This window comes from Lingula anatina, chromosome 1, assembly GCF_051362555.1.
Source record: "Lingula anatina isolate TDL-2025a chromosome 1, LinAna3.0, whole genome shotgun sequence".
In the NCBI taxonomy this organism is placed as follows: Eukaryota; Metazoa; Brachiopoda; class Lingulata; order Lingulida; family Lingulidae; genus Lingula; species Lingula anatina.
Window position 1 is genome coordinate 18,562,822 of NC_141767.1, and position 20,910 is coordinate 18,583,731.

At 33.1% G+C, this 20,910-nt stretch overlaps 1 protein-coding gene across 1 annotated transcript in view; it reads right to left on the reverse strand.

Annotated features, from left to right (window-relative positions):
- LOC106150987 (ras GTPase-activating protein 1) overlaps window positions 1-19,281 on the reverse strand; it is a 31,202-nt gene extending 11,921 nt beyond the window's left edge. Inside the window, exons 1-8 of the mRNA XM_087018726.1 lie at window positions 19,105-19,281; window positions 18,298-18,447; window positions 17,098-17,233; window positions 16,688-16,758; window positions 16,143-16,260; window positions 15,854-15,938; window positions 15,580-15,724; window positions 15,075-15,150 (exon numbers count right to left, since the gene is read on the reverse strand). Coding sequence (XP_086874852.1) covers window positions 15,075-15,150; window positions 15,580-15,724; window positions 15,854-15,938; window positions 16,143-16,260; window positions 16,688-16,758; window positions 17,098-17,233; window positions 18,298-18,447; window positions 19,105-19,232 — 909 coding nt within the window. The 5' untranslated portion in view covers window positions 19,233-19,281. The remainder of the gene's footprint in view (window positions 1-15,074; window positions 15,151-15,579; window positions 15,725-15,853; window positions 15,939-16,142; window positions 16,261-16,687; window positions 16,759-17,097; window positions 17,234-18,297; window positions 18,448-19,104) is intronic.
- Window positions 19,282-20,910: the final 1,629 nt, after the last annotated feature.

A 20,910-nucleotide genomic window follows, 5' to 3' on the forward strand; every position in this document is an offset into this window, starting at 1 on the left:
TTACAAAGTAAGAGTACAGGGCTCCTGGCAGATGGGAGTGATAAGTCAAAACTTGAAAATGCCAGTATAGCACTCTATAAACCTGCATTGCCTCCAAAACAGAAAACAATCACATTGGTTTTCAAACACAAGCTGCGCACTTCTGTCTTATGAAACTTTTCACTAAGTTTCAGTATCGTAAGTAACATGGTTTTCCCTTAATCGCTATCCTGGCAGCAGTGTCCAAAATAGGGTTTTCTTCAACTTTCATGCAATAAAACATAATACTTAACAGCATAATGACTACAAATTTTTTATAAAAAAATAAAAGTATCATGAATATTCAGAAAATGTGATTTGGGAAGGTCTTCAAGGCCATGGAAGTTCAGAGTCACACTTTCAAAATGCCAAAATGTAAACAAGAGATAACTGTACTGAAATGATTTTCTTTCCATTTTCAACACCTTTTTTAAAACAAAATGATCAATAAACTGTCATTTTTAAATGTTCAACTAGGAAAATTGTTGACATAGGAAAAATATCAATAGAACAATTTTCAATGTCCAATTTGCTCCATTTGCAGATGCTGAACATAGTGAATGATTATCTGACACACTGCAATGATGAGTTCCTTTCCATTTATGATACTTTATTACACAATGCACAATATTATAACAGGTTTACCGTCATTTTTATGTAATCAACAAACAATATTGTTAAGAAGCAGAAAATGTCAAAACAACACTTTTACATATCTTATTAGTTCCATAATGAGACTGTTAACATGCCTAAGAATTAAATCTGAAGAAATAACAATTATATACAAAAATACAGAAAATGCACAGCACTTCTGGTGGATGGGAGTATAAAATCACATCTTAAAGATGCTAGTGTTTGAAAAATAATTTTAAAAAAATTTTAAATAAAACGTAAAAAATTCCAATAAAGCTGCTATTCAAACTTTTAATCTAGCTGTATTAACTTGATATTAATAACCCCACCAAGTTTGAGAAAAATAAAGCACTGTTATTCATCTATAGCATGTTGGCATAACACATTCTTTTTGTTGTAAATTATTTGCAATGTTACACACCATTTATCTGCACAATTATCACCAAATCCTAATTTTGTGACACAGTTAAGAGAGCTAAACCTATGGGACATGGAAATCTCAAGGAGTGTTTTATGTAATCTCATTTAATGGCCAATTGAAAATTAATGAGTAGGCAAGTGACTTTATAGACCTTAATTTAATTAGTGATCACCCAAGGGATAATTTTAAAGACTGCTATCCATACAGTACCGTCATATAGCACAAAGGTGTTGCATACATGCCGAAAAAAGTGAAAAAACAGCATTACTTCCCTAAAAATGACCCGATCGTGCTGATTTTCAAACTTGACCTGCGTATTATGAATATTCATTAGTTCTGCAAGTTTCAAACCAAAAGGTTAAATGGTTTTCCACTTATCATGTTATCAGTGTTGCATATATGCTGAAAAAAGTGAAAAACAGCATAACTTCCCTAAAAATGACCCAATCATACTGATTTTCAAACTTGACCTGCGTATTATGAATATTCATCAGTTCTGTAAGTTTGAAACCAAAAGGTAAAATGGTTTTCCACTTATCGTGTTATCGGTGCTGCATATATGCTGAAAAAAGTGAAAAAACAGCATAACTACCCTAAAAATGACCCGATCATGCTGATTTTCGAACTTGACCTGCGTATTATAAATATTCATTAGTTCTGCAAGTTTCAAGCCAAAAGGTAAAATGATTTTTCACTTATCATGTTATCAGTGTTGCATATATGGTGAAAAAAGTGAAAAACAGCATTACTTCCCTAAAAATGACCCGATCATGCTGATTTTCGAACTTGACCTGCGTATTATGAATATTCATCAGTTTTGTAAGTTTCAAGGGAAAAGGTAAAATGGTTTTCCACTTATCCTGTTATCGGTGCTGCATATATGCTGAAACAAGACAGCACTGTTCTGCAATGGGTTTACTTCCATTTTTAAAACACTTTTTTAACATAAAACAAAATAAACAGTTTTCTGCCATTTGTATATGATCAACTAAGAAAATTGATGAGATGGGAAAAATATCAATAGAACAGTGTTAAATGTGCAATTTCCTCCATTCTGAGATAATGAATATAGTAGATGATTGAATCTGACAAACTGCAATGATATTTGTTTATTTCCATTTTTGACACTTTATAACATAATACACAATAATAAGTTTACCATCATTTTTACATAATCAACTAACAATGTTATTAAGATGCAGGAAATGTCACACAAACAATTTTACATATCTTATTAGTTCAATAATGAGACTGTTAACATGCCTAACAATTCAATCTGAGGAAATAAGAAAAAACAGCATAACTTCTAAAAGAATGGCCCGATTATGCTGATTTTGGAACTCAACCTGCGTTTTAGTTAGTTTGACTACTCCTGTGAGTATAATGACAATTGGCCTATCTGTTTTTCTTATATTGTGTTATTAGCGTTGCATATATGTTGAAAGAAGTGAAAAAACAGCATTACTTCCCTAAAAATGGCCCGATCATGCTGATTTTCGAACTTGACCTGCGTATTATAAATATTCATCAGATCTGTAAGTTTCAAGCCAAAAAGTAAAATGGTTTTCCACTTATCGTGTTATCGGTGCTGTATATATGCTGAAACAAGGCAGCAAAGCTGTCAAATGTACAGACAAAAACCAGAAAATAAAAACGCAGGAAATAGGATACTGTCAATTCTGATGAACTAATGTATTATGCTTACTGTAACTGCATAGCCAACATCAAATTCTTATTCTGCATAACACTGGATTAGGATGAAAGTAAAATGTGTATCAAGCATCAGACTAAGTTCCCATACCTAGATCAATCTAACAGGATCAATCCAACTCCAAGGGGTTTCTCACTAAATTGCTTTCAGTTTGAGAGTCTTAGGATTCTGGCATGCCAGTTTCAGTAGGCGTGAGAGACAACTAAGCCACTTACATTGATTGCAATTTAGCGAGAATTCCCATGGAGATAGATCGATCCACAGTTAGCGTGATAGGGTCTGGAAATAGTCCCTAAGGTGTCAGGCTGATAAGAGTTAAACTTTGGAAATGCCAGAATGAGGTACAGTGAAAATTACACACACACACAAAAAAAATTGCTTAAACTCATAATATATATATATATATATATAATTAATTTTTTTTTTTTTTGGGCTGTATGTCAATCCTAAGAATCATTCTTGTAACTTAACAAAATACAGAAAATGTTACAAAGTAAGAGTACAGGGCTCCTGGCAGATGGGAGTGATAAGTCAAAACTTGAAAATGCCAGTATAGCACTCTATAAACCTGCATTGCCTCCAAAACAGAAAACAATCACATTGGTTTTCAAACACAAGCTGCGCACTTCTGTCTTATGAAACTTTTCACTAAGTTTCAGTATCGTAAGTAACATGGTTTTCCCTTAATCGCTATCCTGGCAGCAGTGTCCAAAATAGGGTTTTCTTCAACTTTCATGCAATAAAACATAATACTTAACAGCATAATGACTACAAATTTTTTATAAAAAAATAAAAGTATCATGAATATTCAGAAAATGTGATTTGGGAAGGTCTTCAAGGCCATGGAAGTTCAGAGTCACACTTTCAAAATGCCAAAATGTAAACAAGAGATAACTGTACTGAAATGATTTTCTTTCCATTTTCAACACCTTTTTTAAAACAAAATGATCAATAAACTGTCATTTTTAAATGTTCAACTAGGAAAATTGCTGACATAGGAAAAATAGCAATAGAACAATTTTCAATGTCCCATTTGCTCCATTTGCAGATGCTGAACATAGTAAATGATTAAATCTGACAAACTGCAATTTTTTTAAACAACGTTTATTCAAAAGAATGAAGTGGAGGCAAGGCGCTGGAAGCATTATATGCTCTCCACAAAATTATATTAAATAAGTAAATAAATAAATAAAACAAATGGATAGGTATATACATATATACAACAGAGTAAATGTAAAACTTCATATATATATCAGGAGCACAAGTAAAGTACAGAAAGAAAGAAGAGGAAAAGAGATAATACCTATTAAGTGATAACAAAGTTTACGAGAAGAAAATTTGCAACAGTGTCGAAGATAATTTCATTTTGGGTGGGTGATAAGGATTTATGACCGTAGAGAAATAACGACAGCTTTTCTTTTTGTGTTTTGAAAGAGGTCTTGCTTGCATGTAGAGTTTCATTTATTTTTTGGTAAAGGGGAGGGTACTTTGAATTGAGTAAAGGGCATCTGAAGAAAAAGTGAAGAGGGGTTTCAAGGGCACCACAGGTGCAGTGTGGTGTATCAATAGTAGTCCAGTTATGCCTAAACAATTCTGCTCTAAATAAACAACCGACCCTCGCTCTGTTAAGAATTTTTTCATGATTTCTGTTCAAGTTTAGTGTTGTTGTTGAAAGCGACCCAGCAGTGAGGTGTTTTTTTATCGAGTTCTTGAAAGATGAGATTGAAGGTAAAGATTTAGTGGAGGAGGAGAGTTGATCCCATGAAGACATCAGAAAATAGTTAACTGAGGTACGGGGGTATTTAGGAGGAAGTTTAAAGTCTCTTTTGTTATTTTCTCGGGTTATGATTGGAAAAGGGTTTCTGAATGGGCGGAATATATCAGAAACATAGGAGGGGACCAAATTCGCCATGACTGAAAACATAATTTTTTGAGCATGCATTTTTCTTCTATCAAATAGAGAAATCCAATTTAGTTGTTCAAATATTTTGGAGGTACAAGAGCTAGGTAAGGCTCCCAGTACTATTTTGCCGGCTTGGTATTGAAGAGACGATAGTTTCGATAATTTCTTCTGGAGTGAGTTATGATAGAAGATGTCACAGTAATCAAATTGTGATTGGATAAAGGCATTATATATAACATTTAAATGTTTGGACCTAACTTTGCAGTATAGAGGTTTTAGTGCATTTACGGCCCGTTGAACCTTTTCGCAAACATAATCAGTATGATCATTAAAATTTAGTTTTGAATCAAGTACTAGTCCCAGGTGTTTGTGGCTCTTTGTCCTAGGTATCATGGTATTGTTTATATACAATTCAGGGTATGTACTATTATCATTTTCTTTGCCGAATATAATTTCGCGGCACTTTGCCGGTTTAAAATTGAGTTTCCATTTATTGGACCAATTTTCAATGGTACGTAGGTCACCTTGTAATATAGCATGTGAATCAACATCTCCCCGACGCGAGGGCATAAAGAGGGAAGTATCATCCGCATAGATGAAACAATCAGTAGAGAGTCCGTCAGGGAGGTCATTTATATATATGAGAAAAAGTAATGGGCCAAGTATGCTACCTTGGGGTACACTTGTATTTATGTAACCTCCCTTAGATAAATTAGACGATTTCCCACCAACACGTACTTTAACTCTTCTATTAGTCAAGTACGATGACAATAGTGCATGAAGTTTGCCGGTTAGACCGTAAGACTTGAGTTTAAGGAGAAGGAGTGAATGGGGAACTCTGTCGAAAGCAGCCTCTATATCGAGAAAGACTCCTCTGGTGTCATAACCATTAATAGAATTACTCGTAATTAAATTATGAATCGCCAAGAGCTGGTGCTCTGTGCTATGACCCTTCAAAAAGCCGGATTGTTTAGGGTATAGGAGTTTGTTGTTCAGAATAAAGTTAATCACTCTATTATATATTATTCGCTCTAAAATCTTAGATATAATACTAAGTAAAGAAATTGGTCTATAGTTTGAAATAGATTTTTTATCATCTTTTTTAAAGATTGGGCAAATTTCGGCAATTTTCCAGATGTTGGGGAAGGTATTAGACTGTATAATTGCGTTGAACAGAATATTTAGGGGCTTCACCACGGAGTTTTTGGTAAGTTTTATCATCTTGACGGTAATCAGGTCAGGGCCGTTAGCTTTAGATGGGTCTAAATCATCAATTATCGATTTAATTTCACTAATAGTGGATTGTATCTGAGATAGGGAAGCATCAGTTCTTACAGGAAAGAGAATTTCGCCAACATTTGCTACAGAGTCCGAGTGGTACATTGATGAGAAATAGGACAGAAATTCATCAGCCTTTTCTTGATCAGTAGAAGCGACAGATCCATTTCTCGGGTTATTGAGAATAGGAATAGAAGACGATCGCTGTTTCCCAAGAATATTTTTCATTACGGTCCAGTATGATTTACTATCATCACCTTTATTGTCGAGGCTCTCTATTTTAGAATTAAGGAATGATTCTTTTGTTTTAATTATTAATTCTTTAACTTTTATCGCCTGATTTTTGTAATTATTTTCATTCCTTTCTGAAGGTTTAATCCTCATTTTTTTATATAGTTTCTTTTTCTTATTTAACTCATGCTTGATGAGTTCCTTTCCATTTATGATACTTTATTACACAATGCACAATATTATAACAGGTTTACCATCATTTTTATATAATCAACAAACAATATTGTTAAGAAGCAGAAAATGTCAAAACAACACTTTTACATATCTTATTAGTTCCATAATGAGACTGTTAACATGCCTAAGAATTAAATCTGAAGAAATAACAATTATATACAAAAATACAGAAAATGCACAGCACTTCTGGTGGATGGGAGTATAAAATCACATCTTGAAGATGCTTGTGTTTGAAAAATAATTTAAAAAAATTTTTTAAATAAAACGTAAAAAATTCCAATAAAGCTGCTATTCAAACTTTTAATCTAGCTGTATTAACTTGATATTAATAACCCCACCAAGTTTGAGAAAAATAAAGCACTGTTATTCATCTATAGCATGTTGGCATAACACATTCTTTTTGTTGTAAATTTATTTGCAATGTTAAACACCATTTATCTGCACAATTATCACCAAATCCTAATTTTGTGACACAGTTAAGAGAGCTAAACCTATGGGACTTTACAGGGAAATCTCAAGGAGTGTTTTATGTAATCTCATTTAATAGCCAATTGAAAATTAATGAGTAGGCAAGTGACTTTATAGACCTTAATTTAATTAGTGATCACCCAAGGGACAATTTTATAGACTGTCATCCATACAGTACCATCATATAGCACAAAGGTGTTGCGTACATGCTGAAAAAAGTGAAAAAAACAGCATTACTTCCCTAAAAATGACCCGATGATGCTGATTTTCAAACTTGACCTGCGTATTATGAATATTCATTAGTTCTGCAAGTTTCAAACCAAAAGGTAAAATGGTTTTCCACTTATCATGTTATCAGTGTTGCATATATGCTGAAAAAAGTGAAAAACAGCATAACTTCCCTAAAAATGACCCAATCATACTGATTTTCAAACTTGACCTGTGTATTATGAATATTCATCAGTTCTGTAAGTTTGAAACCAAAAGGTAAAATGATTTTCCACTTATCGTGTTATCGGTGCTGCATATATGCTGAAAAAAGTGAAAAAACAGCATAACTACCCTAAAAATGACCCGATAATGCTGATTTTCAAACTTGACCTGCGTAATATGAATATTCATTACTTCTGCAAGTTTCAAGCCAAAAGGTAAAATGATTTTTCACTTATCATGTTATCAGTGTTGCATATATGGTGAAAAAAGTGAAAAACAGCATTACTTCCCTAAAAATGACCCGATCATGCTGATTTTCGAACTTGACCTGCGTATTATGAATATTCATCAGTTTTGTAAGTTTCAAGGGAAAAGGTAAAATGGTTTTCCACTTATCCTGTTATCGGTGCTGCATATATGCTGAAACAAGACAGCACTGTTCTGCAATGGGTTTACTTCCATTTTTAAAACACTTTTTTAACATAAAACAAAATAAACAGTTTTCTGCCATTTGTATATGATCAACTAAGAAAATTGATGAGATGGGAAAAATATCAATAGAACAGTGTTAAATGTGCAATTTCCTCCATTCTGAGATAATGAATATAGTAGATGATTGAATCTGACAAACTGCAATGATATTTGTTTATTTCCATTTTTGACACTTTATAACATAATACACAATAATAAGTTTACCATCATTTTTACATAATCAACTAACAATGTTATTAAGATGCAGGAAATGTCACACAAACAATTTTACATATCTTATTAGTTCAATAATGAGACTGTTAACATGCCTAACAATTCAATCTGAGGAAATAAGAAAAAACAGCATAACTTCTAAAAGAATGGCCCGATTATGCTGATTTTGGAACTCAACCTGCATTTTAGTTAGTTTGACTACTCCTGTGAGTATAATGACAATTGGCCTATCTGTTTTTCTTATATTGTGTTATTAGCGTTGCATATATGTTGAAAGAAGTGAAAAAACAGCATTACTTCCCTAAAAATGGCCCGATCATGCTGATTTTCGAACTTGACCTGCGTATTATAAATATTCATCAGATCTGTAAGTTTCAAGCCAAAAAGTAAAATGGTTTTCCACTTATCGTGTTATCGGTGCTGTATATATGCTGAAACAAGGCAGCAAAGCTGTCAAATGTACAGACAAAAACCAGAAAATAAAAACGCAGGAAATAGGATACTGTCAATTCTGATGAACTAATGTATTATGCTTACTGTAACTGCATAGCCAACATCAAATTCTTATTCTGCATAACACTGGATTAGGATGAAAGTAAAATGTGTATCAAGCATCAGACTAAGTTCCCATACCTAGATCAATCTAACAGGATCAATCCAACTCCAAGGGGTTTCTCACTAAATTGCTTTCAGTTTGAGAGTCTTAGGATTCTGGCATGCCAGTTTCAGTAGGCGTGAGAGACAACTAAGCCACTTACATTGATTGCAATTTAGCGAGAATTCCCATGGAGATAGATCGATCCACAGTTAGCGTGATAGGGTCTGGAAATAGTCCCTAAGGTGTCAGGCTGATAAGAGTTAAACTTTGGAAATGCCAGAATGAGGTACAGTGAAAATTACACACACACACAAAAAAAATTGCTTAAACTCATAATATATATATATATATATATAATTAATTTTTTTTTTTTTTGGGCTGTATGTCAATCCTAAGAATCATTCTTGTAACTTAACAAAATACAGAAAATGTTACAAAGTAAGAGTACAGGGCTCCTGGCAGATGGGAGTGATAAGTCAAAACTTGAAAATGCCAGTATAGCACTCTATAAACCTGCATTGCCTCCAAAACAGAAAACAATCACATTGGTTTTCAAACACAAGCTGCGCACTTCTGTCTTATGAAACTTTTCACTAAGTTTCAGTATCGTAAGTAACATGGTTTTCCCTTAATCGCTATCCTGGCAGCAGTGTCCAAAATAGGGTTTTCTTCAACTTTCATGCAATAAAACATAATACTTAACAGCATAATGACTACAAATTTTTTATAAAAAAATAAAAGTATCATGAATATTCAGAAAATGTGATTTGGGAAGGTCTTCAAGGCCATGGAAGTTCAGAGTCACACTTTCAAAATGCCAAAATGTAAACAAGAGATAACTGTACTGAAATGATTTTCTTTCCATTTTCAACACCTTTTTTAAAACAAAATGATCAATAAACTGTCATTTTTAAATGTTCAACTAGGAAAATTGCTGACATAGGAAAAATAGCAATAGAACAATTTTCAATGTCCCATTTGCTCCATTTGCAGATGCTGAACATAGTAAATGATTAAATCTGACAAACTGCAATTTTTTTAAACAACGTTTATTCAAAAGAATGAAGTGGAGGCAAGGCGCTGGAAGCATTATATGCTCTCCACAAAATTATATTAAATAAGTAAATAAATAAATAAAACAAATGGATAGGTATATACATATATACAACAGAGTAAATGTAAAACTTCATATATATATCAGGAGCACAAGTAAAGTACAGAAAGAAAGAAGAGGAAAAGAGATAATACCTATTAAGTGATAACAAAGTTTACGAGAAGAAAATTTGCAACAGTGTCGAAGATAATTTCATTTTGGGTGGGTGATAAGGATTTATGACCGTAGAGAAATAACGACAGCTTTTCTTTTTGTGTTTTGAAAGAGGTCTTGCTTGCATGTAGAGTTTCATTTATTTTTTGGTAAAGGGGAGGGTACTTTGAATTGAGTAAAGGGCATCTGAAGAAAAAGTGAAGAGGGGTTTCAAGGGCACCACAGGTGCAGTGTGGTGTATCAATAGTAGTCCAGTTATGCCTAAACAATTCTGCTCTAAATAAACAACCGACCCTCGCTCTGTTAAGAATTTTTTCATGATTTCTGTTCAAGTTTAGTGTTGTTGTTGAAAGCGACCCAGCAGTGAGGTGTTTTTTTATCGAGTTCTTGAAAGATGAGATTGAAGGTAAAGATTTAGTGGAGGAGGAGAGTTGATCCCATGAAGACATCAGAAAATAGTTAACTGAGGTACGGGGGTATTTAGGAGGAAGTTTAAAGTCTCTTTTGTTATTTTCTCGGGTTATGATTGGAAAAGGGTTTCTGAATGGGCGGAATATATCAGAAACATAGGAGGGGACCAAATTCGCCATGACTGAAAACATAATTTTTTGAGCATGCATTTTTCTTCTATCAAATAGAGAAATCCAATTTAGTTGTTCAAATATTTTGGAGGTACAAGAGCTAGGTAAGGCTCCCAGTACTATTTTGCCGGCTTGGTATTGAAGAGACGATAGTTTCGATAATTTCTTCTGGAGTGAGTTATGATAGAAGATGTCACAGTAATCAAATTGTGATTGGATAAAGGCATTATATATAACATTTAAATGTTTGGACCTAACTTTGCAGTATAGAGGTTTTAGTGCATTTACGGCCCGTTGAACCTTTTCGCAAACATAATCAGTATGATCATTAAAATTTAGTTTTGAATCAAGTACTAGTCCCAGGTGTTTGTGGCTCTTTGTCCTAGGTATCATGGTATTGTTTATATACAATTCAGGGTATGTACTATTATCATTTTCTTTGCCGAATATAATTTCGCGGCACTTTGCCGGTTTAAAATTGAGTTTCCATTTATTGGACCAATTTTCAATGGTACGTAGGTCACCTTGTAATATAGCATGTGAATCAACATCTCCCCGACGCGAGGGCATAAAGAGGGAAGTATCATCCGCATAGATGAAACAATCAGTAGAGAGTCCGTCAGGGAGGTCATTTATATATATGAGAAAAAGTAATGGGCCAAGTATGCTACCTTGGGGTACACTTGTATTTATGTAACCTCCCTTAGATAAATTAGACGATTTCCCACCAACACGTACTTTAACTCTTCTATTAGTCAAGTACGATGACAATAGTGCATGAAGTTTGCCGGTTAGACCGTAAGACTTGAGTTTAAGGAGAAGGAGTGAATGGGGAACTCTGTCGAAAGCAGCCTCTATATCGAGAAAGACTCCTCTGGTGTCATAACCATTAATAGAATTACTCGTAATTAAATTATGAATCGCCAAGAGCTGGTGCTCTGTGCTATGACCCTTCAAAAAGCCGGATTGTTTAGGGTATAGGAGTTTGTTGTTCAGAATAAAGTTAATCACTCTATTATATATTATTCGCTCTAAAATCTTAGATATAATACTAAGTAAAGAAATTGGTCTATAGTTTGAAATAGATTTTTTATCATCTTTTTTAAAGATTGGGCAAATTTCGGCAATTTTCCAGATGTTGGGGAAGGTATTAGACTGTATAATTGCGTTGAACAGAATATTTAGGGGCTTCACCACGGAGTTTTTGGTAAGTTTTATCATCTTGACGGTAATCAGGTCAGGGCCGTTAGCTTTAGATGGGTCTAAATCATCAATTATCGATTTAATTTCACTAATAGTGGATTGTATCTGAGATAGGGAAGCATCAGTTCTTACAGGAAAGAGAATTTCGCCAACATTTGCTACAGAGTCCGAGTGGTACATTGATGAGAAATAGGACAGAAATTCATCAGCCTTTTCTTGATCAGTAGAAGCGACAGATCCATTTCTCGGGTTATTGAGAATAGGAATAGAAGACGATCGCTGTTTCCCAAGAATATTTTTCATTACGGTCCAGTATGATTTACTATCATCACCTTTATTGTCGAGGCTCTCTATTTTAGAATTAAGGAATGATTCTTTTGTTTTAATTATTAATTCTTTAACTTTTATCGCCTGATTTTTGTAATTATTTTCATTCCTTTCTGAAGGTTTAATCCTCATTTTTTTATATAGTTTCTTTTTCTTATTTAACTCATGCTTGATGAGTTCCTTTCCATTTATGATACTTTATTACACAATGCACAATATTATAACAGGTTTACCATCATTTTTATATAATCAACAAACAATATTGTTAAGAAGCAGAAAATGTCAAAACAACACTTTTACATATCTTATTAGTTCCATAATGAGACTGTTAACATGCCTAAGAATTAAATCTGAAGAAATAACAATTATATACAAAAATACAGAAAATGCACAGCACTTCTGGTGGATGGGAGTATAAAATCACATCTTGAAGATGCTTGTGTTTGAAAAATAATTTAAAAAAATTTTTTAAATAAAACGTAAAAAATTCCAATAAAGCTGCTATTCAAACTTTTAATCTAGCTGTATTAACTTGATATTAATAACCCCACCAAGTTTGAGAAAAATAAAGCACTGTTATTCATCTATAGCATGTTGGCATAACACATTCTTTTTGTTGTAAATTTATTTGCAATGTTAAACACCATTTATCTGCACAATTATCACCAAATCCTAATTTTGTGACACAGTTAAGAGAGCTAAACCTATGGGACTTTACAGGGAAATCTCAAGGAGTGTTTTATGTAATCTCATTTAATAGCCAATTGAAAATTAATGAGTAGGCAAGTGACTTTATAGACCTTAATTTAATTAGTGATCACCCAAGGGACAATTTTATAGACTGTCATCCATACAGTACCATCATATAGCACAAAGGTGTTGCGTACATGCTGAAAAAAGTGAAAAAAACAGCATTACTTCCCTAAAAATGACCCGATGATGCTGATTTTCAAACTTGACCTGCGTATTATGAATATTCATTAGTTCTGCAAGTTTCAAACCAAAAGGTAAAATGGTTTTCCACTTATCATGTTATCAGTGTTGCATATATGCTGAAAAAAGTGAAAAACAGCATAACTTCCCTAAAAATGACCCAATCATACTGATTTTCAAACTTGACCTGTGTATTATGAATATTCATCAGTTCTGTAAGTTTGAAACCAAAAGGTAAAATGATTTTCCACTTATCGTGTTATCGGTGCTGCATATATGCTGAAAAAAGTGAAAAAACAGCATAACTACCCTAAAAATGACCCGATAATGCTGATTTTCAAACTTGACCTGCGTAATATGAATATTCATTACTTCTGCAAGTTTCAAGCCAAAAGGTAAAATGATTTTTCACTTATCATGTTATCAGTGTTGCATATATGGTGAAAAAAGTGAAAAACAGCATTACTTCCCTAAAAATGACCCGATCATGCTGATTTTCGAACTTGACCTGCGTATTATGAATATTCATCAGTTTTGTAAGTTTCAAGGGAAAAGGTAAAATGGTTTTCCACTTATCGTGTTATCGGTGCTGCATATATGCTGAAACAAGACAGCACTGTTCTGCAATGGGTTTACTTCCATTTTTAGAACACTTTTTTAACATAAAACAAAATAAACAGTTTTCTGCCATTTGTATATGATCAACTAAGAAAATTGATGAGATGGGAAAAATATCAATAGAACAGTGTTAAATGTCCAATTTCCTCCATTCTGAGATAATGAATATAGTAAATGATTGAATCTGACAAACTGCAATGATATTTGTTTATTTCCATTTTTGACGCTTTATAACATAATACACAATAACAAGTTTACCATCATTTTTACATAATCAACTAACAATGTTATTGAGATGCAGGAAATGTCAAACAAACACTTTTACGTATCTTATTAGTTCAATAATGAGACTGTTAATATGCCTAACAATTCAATCTGAGGAAATAAGAAAAAACAGCATAACTTCTAAAAGAATGGCACGATTATGCTGATTTTGGAACTCAACCTGCGTTTTAGTTAGTTTGACTACTCCTGTGAGTATAATGACAATTGGCCTATTTGTTTTTCTTATATTGTGTTATTAGCGTTACATATATGTTGAAAGAAGTGAAAAAACAGCATAACATCCCTAAAAATGGCCCGATCATGCTGATTTTCAAACTTGACCTGCGTATTTCGAATATTCATCAGTTTTGTAAGTTTCAAGCCAAAAGGTAAAATGGTTTTCCATTTATGGTGTTATCGGTGCTGCATATATGCTGAAAAAAGAGAAAAAATAGCCTAAATTCACTAAAAATGACCCAATCACGCTGATTTTCGAACTTGACCTGCGTATTATGAATATTCATCAGTTCTATAAGTTTCAAGCCAAAAGGTAAAATGGTTTTCCACTTATTGTGTTATCGGTGCTGCATATATGCTGAAAAAAGTGAAAAAACAGCATAAATTCCCTATAAGTGACCCGATCATGCTGATTTTCGAACTTGACCTGCGTATTACGAATATTCATCAGTTCTGTAAGTTTCAAGCCAAAAGAAAAAACAGTTTTCCACTTATCGTGTTATCGGTAAAAGTGCACGGCGACGGCGACGGCGCCGACAGACGCAGATGATGGCTATATGTACAGACACATCTGTGTCTGTACATAAAAAGTGAAAAAACAGCATAAATTCCCTATAAGTGACCCGATCATGCCGATTTTCGAACTTGACCTGCGTATTATGAATATTCATTAGTTCTGTAAGTTTCAAGCCAAAAGGTAAAATGGTTTTCCACTTATCGTGTTATCGGTGCTGCATATATGCTGAAAAAAGTGAAAAACAGCATTACTTCCCTAAAAATGACCCGATCATGCTGATTTTCGAACTTGACCTGCGTATTATGAATATTCATCAGTTCTGTAAGTTTCAAGCCAAAAGAAAAAACAGTTTTCCACTTATCGTGTTATCGGTAAAAGTGCACGGCGACGGCGACGACGGCGACGGCGACGACAGACGCAGATGATGGCTATATGTACAGACACATCTGTGTCTGTACATAAAAATCTTTACTTCCCCCGATCATGATATCTTACCCGTAGAACAGGATCTCCTAAAGTGTGCCCTTCAACAATTTGCTCTTTTTTGTACCGTCCTATTATGGCCCTAATACTGAAACAAGGAGCATCAGAATCACCATTCAATGAAGCCATCCTATTCTTTTGTCTTTCCACTACAAAATATTCACATAGATCACATATTTTGGATCAAGTGTAACTGTGATAATTTCCTAAAGAGTTCCAGAGAAGTAATTTAATATCAAATATTGAAATCTTGAGAAGGACATGATTGTCAAAGCACAATGATTTGGAAAATAATTTGCCAATAAGCCAGCTTCAACTGACAGATGGAAAAGTGGCAAATTAGTACAGCAATATTTTGGGACCCATTACCTAGCCCAAATTTCTAAAGATAGTTTACAATACAACTGCTTCATTTAGTAGGATGACTGAGAATGTGTGACAAAGTACTTTTTGTAATTCTTGTCACAGTGGTATTTAGACTTTCATCAACACACCAGAAGACATTATAGAAACATACCTTTCAAAATATCTTCCTCCTAAGGCAAACTGGCTCCCTTTTCTGGATATTTTAAACTTCTGAATTTGATTTTCAACATAAAAATACAGTGTGAAGTCACCAGGTGACATTTCACTTGGTCTGACCAGAAAACTACCAGGACCAGCTGTAAAAAAGTTAGATCACATTAAAACAAATGATCAAACTCAACAACTCTTTCTTCATCTCAATTATTTGACCAATATATATTACTGAATGAAAAGATATAATTAATTACTGCAATCTGATGTCTTACCTTGACCAAGTTTCTGTGAGACCTCTTGTTTCGTAATACTCGGATGAAACCAAAGATTGTTTTCCACAAGATCAACACTGCCATTCTAAATATTAAAAGACAAACATTGTGCTTCCTTTAACAAGAATATTTGGACGAGTTGAGGATTTAGCATCTAACAGTCACAGTGAGCTATTCAGAAACAAACCAGAATAGCAATAAGAATTTAACCGACCGCTGCCTGTTTTTGTAATTGTACAAATAACAATCATGCTATAAACAATATAATGAAAAAGCAAAATATTCTTACCAGATCTTCGACCAGCTCTTGGTACACAATGCCACTCTCTTTAGTTCTAAGAGATGTTACCCATATCCAGCCATCCCCTAATTCATTATGTACCAAGAATACATCACCTTTTTCGAAGCTGAAAGAAAATAATTCAGATTATCTATAAATAATTATGCTGACTGAAAAGAAATATATGGTACATTGGATCACTGAGGCTCTTTTTTTGGGACTAATGACTGCAACAATGGATTGTTGCTGGATTTCATGAGAAGGCCAGTGATAGATGTAATGTCTTTGCTTCTGTGACATCACACTACTGGACCTATGAGAACAGTCATTCTCTCATACTTCAATAATAATTAATGTTTTCATCATAAGTATCAAACAACATTACTGAACAGGTCAAGTGACAAGCTGCAGCAATTAGATATAGAATAGGCATGCATCCATTTTCAAATCTCTTGATTCTTAAAAAAGATCAAATTTTTATTTCTATAATAGTGAATCTGGCAGTGAAGAAAGGGTGTAAATTTTGGAAATCATTTTTCTCGTTAACATTTTACCTTAATTCATCTGTATCAGGTATTTTGTTGTAAGGTAATATTGCAATAACTCGCCGCTTATCATCTACAGGCTGAAATGATAATCATATTTAAAAATCACACAAGTAATTGGAATCCTATTAATATCCATAAGAACAAAAACAAATTATTTTCATAAAATGTAATCATTAAGCTATCTTTATTTTTCTACTGTTGATTACTCATTTCATTAAATTTTTTATATTTCAGTCTTCTTCATTTAACATTTTATATGTCATGATATTTCATTAAAAAAATTTAATTAATATGTTACAATGAAATATTTTATGTCTAAGTAACTAAAACTGTATTTTTTCATTAATGAAATATATGACATATCCCTTCTTTTATGAAATATAGTATGTTTACATGATAACTACAACTGAACTTACTTCTGGGGGAGGAATGGGCATTTTTAACCGTTCCCCTTTTAAAAGATCTGATACCTTGGTATAATACCCAATCAAATCTGACAGGGAATCAAACTGGCGCCCTCCTATATAATAATCTCCACACATGGCAGTAATTCTGAAAAGAATATGTTTTTATTAAACTCATAAACTGGCAAGAATTTTTCCATTATTTCCACATTAGCACAATCTACTTATGCAACTATTATCTCAATATGAAACAAGTGTTAGCTTACTTATAACTGGGGCAAACGTTTCAACATTACAGTGAACATAATTCTGATGAATGATATAAATGTTGAAAACATATTCACTTAACCTTTACTGTGATTTGTATAGCCCTGTGATAATTGGGACTTTCCTTTCATCCAATATAACAAATTAGCACCTCAAACGACAGTAAGGATATCAATATGCAAAAATTTTGCTAGCTGCAAATTCTTTTAACTAGTCCAATAAAACACATTTTTTTAGAATCTTGACATAATGAATATCACGTTCATATTAAGAATGCTTATATTCCAAATGATAAGGCAGAAAATTTAGAGAACAGCTGATGAATTATTCAGATAATGTGGGTGTCACATAATTTTACCATGGGTCAGTCAGACAAGTGATTTGTTCTATTTTTGTTTTGCTGATATTCAGTTTTTTTGCCAAGAGACCAGTGTTAATTCCCAACACTGCACTTCAAAAATGCACGGAATTCATGTGTTACCACTCCTATTTTACATTTTCTGATATACACTTTAAGTGCTATTGCATGAATGATATAGACAATATACATTGCCATTTATGGACATCTGAACATGTGAAGTAAGTCAAATTATGGCACAAGATTTTACCTGACAGAAAGATTCTGTGCAGAACTGTAAACAAAGGAAGTTGCTTGGCCCACATGGTAATCTGATAGTTTGTTTCGAAGAAGGAAACAATCACTGATATACCTCCCACATTCAGAAGTCCATTAATTACAGTCTTCAATGGATGTATGATTTAATGGAATTTTTTTACTACACTTCCCAGTTGATTTTATTTATAATTGTTATCAAGTGCACGTTTTATAGTAAACTGTTTTGGATCTAAATTACCTTACATCTTAATTGCCTTCAGTCTCTTGGGACAAACGTGCCTAAAAGTTGATACTAATTTGTTGCCCAATCACCAAACAATATAATATACCTGAAGTGGTTGATTCCAGTTTCTCCAAGAAATGAGAGGACATATTGACCATGTTTTCTTTCAGACTCCCTTATCAAATAGGAGCCATTCTCTCCCTTTGTGCGTAATCTATCTTCAGCAGTTTGTCTGTCCAGACGGCCATGGTACCACCTGATCGAAGATAGACGATCTATCATAATTCGCAACATAATATAGATAATGCATGCATGTGCTTTATTAAATAACAGCTTTCTAGTGTGGAAACAACAATATAGAAACTCACATTGAAATCATTAAACCCCCAAATATTTTTGATCTTTTATTACAAAAGATTATATGATCAATATTCCATGTTCAAAAACTTCTTTAATGTCACCAGATACTGTACTAATGGTAACGATTATAAATATTACATTAAAAGTAACAAATTCACTAAACATGCTAGTATGCTGCATGAAATTAATCTTCCATTCTGCAGAAAGCATTACAAAAGATGTGAAGTCCAAGCATTAGTTGAGATTTCCACACTACTCAATTTTTTATATAGTAAATATATCATAATTAAAATAAATTCGGCCATAAACTCGGTCATAAAAGTATGCTGAAAATTTCCATGTACGTGCCAACAGCACCCCACCCCCTCAATCTAGACTAAAAACAATGTTTAATTAATTAAGCGCAGTATAATCGTCTCATGAAAGGCTTAATGTATTTTACATGAATATTTTACAAACCAACTTCGACCAGGCCACGAATAGGAATGAGTGAAACTCGGGCGGCAAGCAGGGGAGAAATTATCGAATCAACCACGGTGCAAAAGACACTTACTGTGATTCGGGCGGTGCGGCTAGAGACACGTCCAAGTTTTCATCCACTCTTTCTACTTCTCCTGAATAAGGGTCAAACTCTTCTGTTAATTCTGCAGGGTCAGACGTGTCTCCTGGAGGTTCGGCCATGTTATTGCCCCTGCACCCATTTCAGACCGCAGTCACAAATTGGACGAATTTGATTGGCTGAAAGTAATGCGGTCAAAGGTACTGTTCCTTTTTGTTTATAGTTATTTGTTTACTTCCTGTTTAAAATTTTTTTCCAAACGCGTTCATGTATCACAAAATGTGCATTGATATAAACGAAGTTGTTATATCAAAAGAAGAAGAAGGAATAAATGAATTAATTTCAATTTCTTTCTAAATATACATGCACGAGTTATTAAGGGCTTTGGTGCAATTTTTGAAAATTTGCTGTAAATGTTAAGAGTAGTCCCACATCTTTCACATATTTCACTAAAGGACTTTTTACTCTTATTAGCTTTCAAATTTGGACTTAATAAAACCTCGAGCCAATACAGACAGCTGGTGTTGTATTTTTTAAATAATTTTTTATGCTGAGGGTAAAAACATGAAAAATATATAATAAATCTTCAATATGGCCCTGATATTTGGCATCAGGGGTTATTCTATCACTTTTCTTTTAAACATATTTCATAGTTGAAGAGCAAACATAAGTTAGGTTTGGAATTTTTTTGGGACTTGCATCAACACCAAAAGATTATTCTTAAAAGGATAACAACTGTTCATTTTTAATTGTCAAAAAATGAATTTTCCTGGGGTGGACGACAATTTTCCCATACTTACCATTGGTTAATGAATACATTTTAACATTCAGAGTTAGTCCCTGGTTTTTTTCTAAAAAGTTTTTTTTTTTTTTTTTTTGTGATAATCTCTTAAGAGATTATTACAGAGTATAGTCATCTATGGAGGTCACGTGGTCGGATGACAAGCACATATTTCAGATTTATTGCTATTACTGTCATTTATCTGGTAAAATAGAATATATTATATTTCTATGAGTTGTTTACAATGTATTTATTGTGAAATATAGATCTCATACGAAGAGTTGTTACCCTTTAATCTTTTTGTTTTGTAAGCCTCATAAAATATGACCACTTAATGTTTATCATTTACAGGTGTTGCTTAAAATGAAGATCATTATTTCAAAATGTGTTCTCTAACAATCTATGAAAAAAAAAGTGAAATAAGAGCAGCTAGCAAAACAAGTGTTTGTAGTTAATTCAGTGTTAATACAATATGAAAGACTTATGGTATAGCTCACATTCTTCAACATCAAAATCTTTTGAAGTGAAATATTCAACATAACTTAATAATATATATTGTAAATAAATGGTGATTACAAATGCACACTGGAAATTTTTCAATATGAGCTTCAAATAATGTAACAATTTGTTATCCAATAAAAAAGTGCCACAATTTGTTTTCAAATTATGACTATGATCTTCCATCTAATTAAATGCTTATTGTAAGAGGGGTTTCCTTTTTTTAGAGGGAAAATATTTAAAAATTATAAATTGCCAACTTTGTCCATGATCTTGCCAGAAGAGCTGAACCACTGAATGCATTAAAGGTGTACAGTGTAAGATTTTCCTGTGAAAAACTTTACAAATTTTCCTGGGGTAAAAAGTATAATTTTTCACTAGCCATAACTTTAAAAATCTGAGATAATTAAAAGGTCCTTAACCAACACATAAGTGATGCTGTTTTATGGAAGGTTTCAAGAATTCTGTGTTTGTCAGAAACCAAAAAAAAAAAAAAAAAAAAAAATACTGTACGATGTCAG